This window comes from Haliotis asinina, chromosome 10 (assembly GCF_037392515.1).
Source record: "Haliotis asinina isolate JCU_RB_2024 chromosome 10, JCU_Hal_asi_v2, whole genome shotgun sequence".
In the NCBI taxonomy this organism is placed as follows: Eukaryota; Metazoa; Mollusca; class Gastropoda; order Lepetellida; family Haliotidae; genus Haliotis; species Haliotis asinina.
The window spans coordinates 49,054,049-49,062,514 of record NC_090289.1 but is presented as its reverse complement, the minus strand read 5'-3'; the positions used below and the strand labels follow the sequence as shown (position 1 = coordinate 49,062,514).

The 8,466-nt window shown below is 44.6% G+C and overlaps 1 protein-coding gene across 2 annotated transcripts in view; it reads right to left on the bottom strand.

Moving 5' to 3' along the window:
• Nucleotides 1-241: 241 nt before the first annotated feature.
• The window catches only part of LOC137297720 (uncharacterized), a 32,940-nt gene continuing 24,715 nt past the window's right edge, over nt 242-8,466 (bottom strand). The window contains exon 11 of one of the 2 annotated variants that reach the window (XM_067829652.1): nt 242-1,564. In XM_067829652.1, coding sequence (XP_067685753.1) covers nt 1,506-1,564 — 59 coding nt within the window. In that variant the 3' untranslated portion in view covers nt 242-1,505. The remainder of the gene's footprint in view (nt 1,565-8,466) is intronic. The other variant, XM_067829653.1, reaches the window with a different exon arrangement.

Below are 8,466 nucleotides of genomic sequence, written 5' to 3'. Positions count from 1 at the left end.
GCAACTCATACTGCAATTACGTTTGTGGTCAGAAACTTTGAAGGTAACGACGAATTTCTCTTGCTTTTATGACTGGATATTTTAGCGACACGTGTTTATTACGCGAACTAGATTATTGGACGAAGTGACACATGCCAATAGTAATCTGCTTTAAACATATCTTATTGACATAAAAGATGAAGCAGATTAGGCAAATGTTTGCCAGCTTAAAACGCCCTTTTCACGAACACATAAACAGACAGAGGATATGTGTGTGATTATTGAACACAGAATTCATGACATGCAATGCATCAATGCCACAGAGACAATAGTAGTAACTATATAGATGAGCTGAGGCCGCCGCCGCTACACGAGCATCAATACCTGGGTTTCATTTCTTGACCGTGATGTATTTTGTCGGTCATATTCGTTTGTTGATGTGTCCATGAAACCTTCATTTTAGCTTCTAACTGACGACAGTTTAAAGGTATTAGGTTATTTGGCTATTCAATATTTTATATTTCGTTTCACATTTAGTGAACTTTTGACATGAAAAATATTTACTTGGGCTACGTTTAATGCAGTGAATTGTTCGCTGCAAAAGTTAAATGTTTAAAATGAAGTTTGTTGATAATGTTTTGTGTTGCCTCTTTGAAGACTTGGGTGTTTGCCATTTGTACTGGGATTGATGGAAACACAAATATTTGGAATGATCTTGAAATCTGGCATAACAGATGTTTTCCTCTAAATACCAGTTTATCAAAATTTCTGATCTTGAGCAAGGACACATATTAAATCACACAATAACAGGTGACAAACATACATTTAGGTATGTAGTAAAATGTACTCCCGAATTAACAAATTCTAAAATCTTTGAAAGAGAAATTTATCATACGTTTGCTGCAATGACAAACAACGATAGTCCATCACTTTATGCGGTATCAAAACAAACGCCAAAATATAATAATTTCATAACATCTTGGGAGGAAATATTAATTAAATTTTTTTAAAATGAAATTCAATGATTTGAAGAATTTCAAGCATAAAGGGCTCCCACTAGTCCCAGTACTCAGTGTTTTAAGAGCGTGTATGCAAACGCATACAATACCACTGATGTGTTTAAATGTCCGTCAGTTTTCTTTGCTATATGTCATTACATGCTTCACATGATGTTGGAAACTGCGAAGGTTTTAAGTAGATATAACTGGTTCCTTTGCTGGGAAATGGAATGCCTTAATTTGCTTTACCAGATCAAAGTCAGGGTATGAGTTGATGGTCGTAAACAAATATCCTTCTCCCATTTTGGCAGTTTGACTCACACTAAAAAAATCAACCTGGCTGTGTACAAAGGAAAATGTCTTGGTATGTAGTCGAACTCTAGCTGTTTAGATGGCACCTGTCTGATTCCTGCTCAGTGACGTTCAGGTTCAGTCCAATGTAGTCGGCAGCACACCTAACATAGGGGGTAATGCCACTTTTACACATTAACTGTTTTATATGGAATTCCGCTTCATCGCCTGGTTACATCAGGGAACGACGTTTACCAATACAACAGCCAACGTCAACAGCAACGTAGACGGTAAACCTGCAAAGGCGGAAGTGTATACAGTGTTACAGGTGTTAACATAGCTACTACATATACTACCGACAAGAAATAAGGGAACTAATGAAATAATAGCGAATTTGAAACTGCTTTAAATATCCACTAAATCAATTTTAGGCGTCAAGTCCACCATGTTGGGCAACACATAGTAGTATAGGGAATGACAGTTCTGGACCACTTTCAAGAAATGTCTCTACAAAGCCTTATTTAGTAAATAAGGCTTTGGTTGGGCCATTAGCTCTTGCTACTATTACCCCTACTACTTAACGTGTGTTGGAGGTAACACTGTGCCGTACGGTACGATCAATAATTCTTCTCTTACAAACCCCCTACCCGGCCCATCCCTCAAGTAGTACAAGTTAGGTTCGTCGGCTTTCATATCCACTTTATCTATGTTGTAAGTTTTGACTGACCATATAGGATCGGTGGCTCGCTTACGGCTATCACCCTCGTGTTCCCCCGGCTGGTATAGATACCTCACTAGGGCCCTATCTGGTATCTGTTTCTCCTTCCCACGCAATGGAGCGGCCGACTCTGCAACTATTGATTTTAGTTTGATAGCGTCTGCCGGTTTCTTACCGGTGAGACGGGTGACTTCATGGTTGATTGCCGACACCACCTTGGGTAACCTCGTGACCCATTCAGTCGATCGTTTTCCAGGGGTGGCCATCTCCCTAGCATACTGATAGCCGAACAAGCGCTCAGCCAAAGTCCTATTAAATCTTTCAACTATGGCTTGGCTGCGATGGGCTCCGGCCGTGCCACGCCTGACCTTTGTATCGTGTTTGGCTAGCAGTTGTGACACGGCACCCATGAACTCCCGTCCGGGGTCAACTTGCAGCTCTGTTGGCCACGTCAGCGGACTGCGTTTGTATATGCGTTCGAATCCTCTGGCTACCTGGGCCGAATCTTTCGTGGTCAAGGGTTCGGCTTCCTTGTAACGACTGGCTACGTCCACTACGGTTAAGGCATACTTGTACCTCTTGTCGTGGGGTAGGAACAGTAGGTCTGCCTGGTGAACGCTATTAGGTATGTTAATACCGAACCTCCTTCTAGGCACGTAGCGTGGTGCCGGCAAATAGATCTGCCACAGGGCTTGTTTTTCAAGCCACGCTTTGGCTTCCTCCGGGGGTACTCGCGCTATTTTAGCTAGCTTATCTACTGCGCTAGCTCCTTTCCAGTACCCACGCGGGCTGTAGTAAATAGCCTCAAATTTTTTCATGTCCATATGCATATGTGTTTATCCCATCAATAGCTATCCAACGTTTCGTGTCCATAGGCGACAGGGACGTCTTGTTTATAGTCAGTCCGTATATCTTATGTCCATCACTTCTAAGTGTGTTCATTTTATGCCTAAAGGTACGGGTCTTGAACAGGGCTTCCTTGAATCTGGCGTGTTTGATGTGTTGTTTCACCACATACTTCTTAACCCCCTTAGCCTTCCGGATCTCACTATTGTCGGCTTTCAGTATGGAGTACATCTTCGGTCTCAACCCTATGTACTCGGCTATGGGCGTGCCAGCACACTCGTCCTTCATCTTACCTAGGACCTTTTTATTTACAGTACTGTGTATGGCATGGGTCTTAGGGTAATCGCTGGTGTCGTATAAATCAAGGTGTTTTTTCATGTCCTCGTACACGTCCTCGGTTCGAATCTCCATCAGCAGGGAATCCGTGTCAGTGTACAGCACTTCACACCTGTCGCCATACTGTTTCTTGAGCTCGTTGTAGTAAAAGTCGTACATCAGGTGTTTGGATAAATCGAGGATGCTCATCCCCACGTAAACAGGCCGGTTGAATTTTATGTGACTTTTCTTCATGTGTAGGGCAACCAGGTTGTCTGTGAATATCTTACTACGGTTGAATGCCGGACTGGCTATCAATCTCCTGAGCTTGTCTTCCTCACTCGACCGAACCAGCTTCACGGTCACGCGTTTCCTCAGGTTATCCATAGTCTTACCAAACACCGAGTTGTTCATGAGCTTGTAGAGATTTTTCTCAAAATCACTGGTGGCTTTTTTTCGTAGGTCTGTGTTCATTCTGATGTAGGGCTCCATCCATGGACTCTGGTCGAACATGAGCACCCTGTGTATTTTGGTCAGCCTCATACCCAACGACAGGTACAGCTGTAGGTTGCGATAGTGAACGATGTACTTGGTCTTATTCATTAAGTTAGGCACAAGTTTTTCAACGTCTGTCACACGCCCACCCAACAAGTTATGTTGGTACTCAGACATCCAGTCTGGGTTAACCCTCATACGTTCGGGGGCCAGGTGGTAGCTGTTATGTGATGTGTGTAATTCCTTGGGATACTCTAAGTCAACCTCGAGGATATAACCTTTGTTCGAATCTGGTGCAACCCCCATAACATCAACGTGGGGTACCCATTCGAATCCCCCTGTAGGTAGATACTGACTCATGGCCCAGCCGTACAGGTTGTTTGCGTCGAGGTAGAGAATGTGATTGGTTGGTTTGTTAGGATCGTAACCTTTCACGTATTGATTATTTGCTTTCGCGTATCGTTTGGATGCCATGGAAATCCCACCTCGCAAACCTTTCTCAATGAATAGGTGCATGTCGTAATCTGTGAGCAATTCCAAATTAACTCCGGTCTTTTTAAGCAAGGCGTCCCACGACAGACGTGGGCTGGTGTAATACCATGCGGGGTCGAGTTTATACTGCTTGAAACATGTCCGCCTAAACGTTTCAAACACGTCGGCTAACAGCAGTACATCTGTCCTCAAGTACAGGTCGTGATAATCACCCAGGTTCTTACAACCCAGTTTATTCCATACGTTAGTCGCGTGCGAGTAATCATCTCGTGAGACGGACGCCTCATTCAGCTTGCTATAAAAGCAGTCAATAGGGGGTAGTCTGGTCTCGGTGAACTTAGCCCAACTATCCATGTACTCATAGGGGTACACACCCTTCCTCATAAGCAGGGGTCTAGTCTCGGCGTCTGTGTATCGATCGGTGATAGGGAAGGTATTGTTGGCCTTGACCAGACTGTCGAGTGACGACAGGAGGAACTGAAACGAGTCAATGAACCTAAGTCCGTTTAAGCTGAAGGAGATGTATCTCTCCATGTTGTTGGGGATGCACGTTATATTACCATCGATTTTCGCGATGGCCTGCATGATGAAGTGTGAGTCGTACCCTCTCAAGTTGTGAAAGACAACGGGGATGTTTATTGTCTTAGGGTTGATTTTAAGCTTGAGGTTGCACGCGTTGTGAGCGGCGCCTCTATACTTACCAGTTATGTGACAGTGATCTCTCACCGAATCACCGTTAAGTGGTGATTCACACACGTGACAGTTAGTGCTACTAGCGTGGGCTAGCCTGTCGACTCGGGTCAGACGCATGGGAGCGATTTTATACAATGCATTCCTAATAATTTTTTCTTCCTCCTGCAAACACTTTAGAAACCTTTCAGCCGCGTCAGGCCCCCTATACACTACCGGAGCTTTCGTTTCCCCGTCACAACGGACGACAATGTATCCAAACGAACAGGCTTTATGCTCTTGTGTTTTGTGGGTGAAGGGAGCCTCGCCGGCGGCACCACTGGGGGTATCCCCCACAACTAAGGCTTCGAAGTCGGCGTATATAATATAAGGCACAGACATTTGATTCTTGTGGTTACTGAATTTTAGGATATTGTCACCTTCCTTAGGCATGTCGACTCGTATGGCCATCTGCCCCACACCTTGACAATCATCCCGGTGGGATTCTAATAAATCAGCTCGGGTGAAGCCATGTAGGCATCGTACACAAAAGTGTTTTTCCCCATCGTGTTTCGACTGGTCGTGCAACAACCGGCTGAGATGTTTTATCCACGTGTAGTGATACTTTTCACCTAGTTGGATCATGAATATATTGATAACTTGGCGATCCTTCACCGGGCTGACCTTGTGTACTATTGTTGTGTTACCTTCGTGCCCAAAGACATTTATAGCCAGATTATTCTGTTTTTCTACTTTAGTGATCTGGGATATGGGGGTGGGTTCATCTATACCATCCCAGTTGAGCCCATCGTCTTGGGGATAGCTAGAAAGCCTATCTGAATGAGTGCCAGCTGGAAATAAGGCTGACCTGATAGCTAACCTCAGGCAATCGTTTCCTCTATTCTTAACGTTTACTATGGCATGTTTATTCCTATAGTAGGGAGGCAAGGCTAGGTATGACCCGCCTCTGAACGGCACGTAGTTAGCTATGTCTAGATAGACATTATCGATTTTATCTACAGCCCACCCGGACCCCAAGTGTGTGTAGCGTTCTAGGTATTCTCGTATCTGCTGAAAACTGGTATCGATTGATGTATCAATGGTCTCTGTATGTGTGGCGACCTCTTGTTGACCTCGGAAGTAAGGCTGAACATACTCAGTGGTACTCCCAACCTGCTTATCGAGCGACATTTTCACTGTGATCTGAAACTTGATACTTCCTAGGTTATTTAGTTCCTGGTTGACCTTATCAGCTATCAGAGGCTTGATATCTGTAATGTTTATGTTTCTATCAACGTGCATGCGCCAACCTCTCAAATAGTTACCTACAGCGCGCTCAGTGCGCACGAACTGTAGGTCAATAGCTCTATTCTGTCGTAATAATTCTACAAGCTGTGGTTTTCTCATACGGGAATACCCGCCTAAACCCAAATCCTGTGCCTCGGCTTTCAGTTGTTTTACAGTGGGACGTGCTACGGGGGCATGTGATAACAATGCTGTTAACCTGGCTCTCCCCAGGTTTGAATAACCCGTATATCCAAGCTGTTTTGCTTGAGCTTTTAATTGTTTTACCGTAGGAGGGGCTTCTAAACCTAGTAATCTCAACAATGCTGACTTCCGCATTCGAGAATACCCGATCACACCTCTCTGTTTTGCGACCCGCTTGAGCTCGCGTACAGTAGACATTGTGTTTACACCTAAGAGAACCAATGTCTAATTGCTTCACAGTAAAGGGAGGTAACCCTTAAGTGGCTATCTTGAGCAGTCGCCTACGTTCTTTTATGTAGCCTTTTTTATTCTCGTAGATGAGTTGATGTCTGACTACGTTCGCTCCGTGAGCTTTACATAGACAGTAGTGTCCTTTAACCCCGATACCACACACAGAACACGTGTAGTTAGGACTTCCCATATGGAAACAACAGAACCCCTGATTCCTGCATTTCCTACCACAGGCCTCGGTCTTCCCCATAAGTATGTATTCGCATCGGTATGGAGCAGGTCTCATGTTTACTTATATAGGTATTTTAATTTAATTGCTTCGCAACCAACGCAGTAGCTGCTATACCCAACACTATGAAGCCCAGTTCACGATTCATTTGTCCCTTGGATGGTGTGTAGTACGAGCGAGTGTGGGTTTATTGAGCGGTTCCAATTGTTTACCAGTTAGTAGATAGTATTCTTTCATTGCTTCATCGGCATCGTAGAATGTTTTAATGGCATGGTTTTCACGCTTGAGTTGTTCGTTAATAAAATCGATCCTCTGGAGGCGTTTTTTAGCGTACTCAGCCTGTGCTCTTTGTAATTTCTCAGTAGCGAGATCGTGCCGCTTCCTTTCTTCCTGTATTTCAGCCGCGTGATCATCTCGTAGTTTCAAGAAGAGGAAATTACTCCCGGAAAATGCCAGGGCATTCACTAACGCCCCACCGACCATCATAGCTATCGTGGCCATCCCTATATTTATTTCATTATATTATCAGGTATTATTCCTTGTTTTACTAGGATGTCTTTTGTGGCCATCGCCATACCAAGGTTCATTATGAGCATACCCATATCCTGCACTATTGGGTGGGGGCTCACTGTGGGAGGGTACCCCCACGTATAACCATGTTATAACCACGGCAGCAGTTACACCTACAGCCAACAACAGTCGGGGGTTGGTCACTTTATGTTGGTTACACCACCGTTTTTTACCGGCAGCTACTCTCTTAGGATTCTTCTGCCTGGTTACTGTTGGGGGTACCCCCACTGAAGGGGTCTCCACCGTCACCTCGGGACTCACTGTTGGGGGTGGGGTCTCCTCCACTGGGGTTTCCTGTGCAGCATCCATCTATACTATTATTATTATTCTTTCTCTCAAATTGACAATGTTTTGCCGTGATAATCGCCGCCGTCACTGGAGCCAACAACATACCATATTTGTGGTACAGCCCGCAGCTGATAGAGCTCACGGCGTGTTCGATAAAAGGGTCTTTCTCGAGGTCCTCCCACAGGTAAAGTCGGCGCTCTGGTGGAATGGGAAGGAAGTGTGATACAATACCGGTGTATATCTGGGTCATAGCCGATCCTATTGTCTTTGTCATTTCTGCTCCAAGCCGGGACTCGTATCTAGCGTACAGCTTATCGATTTCTTAGGCTGACATTTTGTGAATTTTATCCGCAGTGTAGTCTCCAAAGTAATGTTTGGCTTTGCCGCCAACAGCCAACGCCACCAGTTTCTCTCGCTTGGGGGAATCCCCCACAGTGGGGCCTGCCGGCGGCGTGGTGGAGACCCCCAACTGTTCGAGCAATTCCTCACACTCCATCTTATAATATAACAAGTAAGATTTAGTTTTAACTATATAATACCCGATGCAGACAAAACACAGAGAAATGAAGGTTAAGTTGCACACGACAAATACTTCAAATATCATAGCTATATGCTTAGCTTTGCTTAGCTTTGCTTAGCTTTGCTTAGCTTTAGCTTAGCTTTGCTTAGCTTTGCTTAGCATTAACATACTATATATGCTACTGGTTGGTCGTTTTTTAGAACGAGCTTAGCGTGTTTAGTTTCAGCGAGCTGTTTCTTTACCCGTTCCCGTTCTAATTTGCTCATCACATCGTTCTCTCTCAAACACTCCTCGAACGAATCCCTGTCCTTGCAGTGAAATAAGGCCACCCATCGCG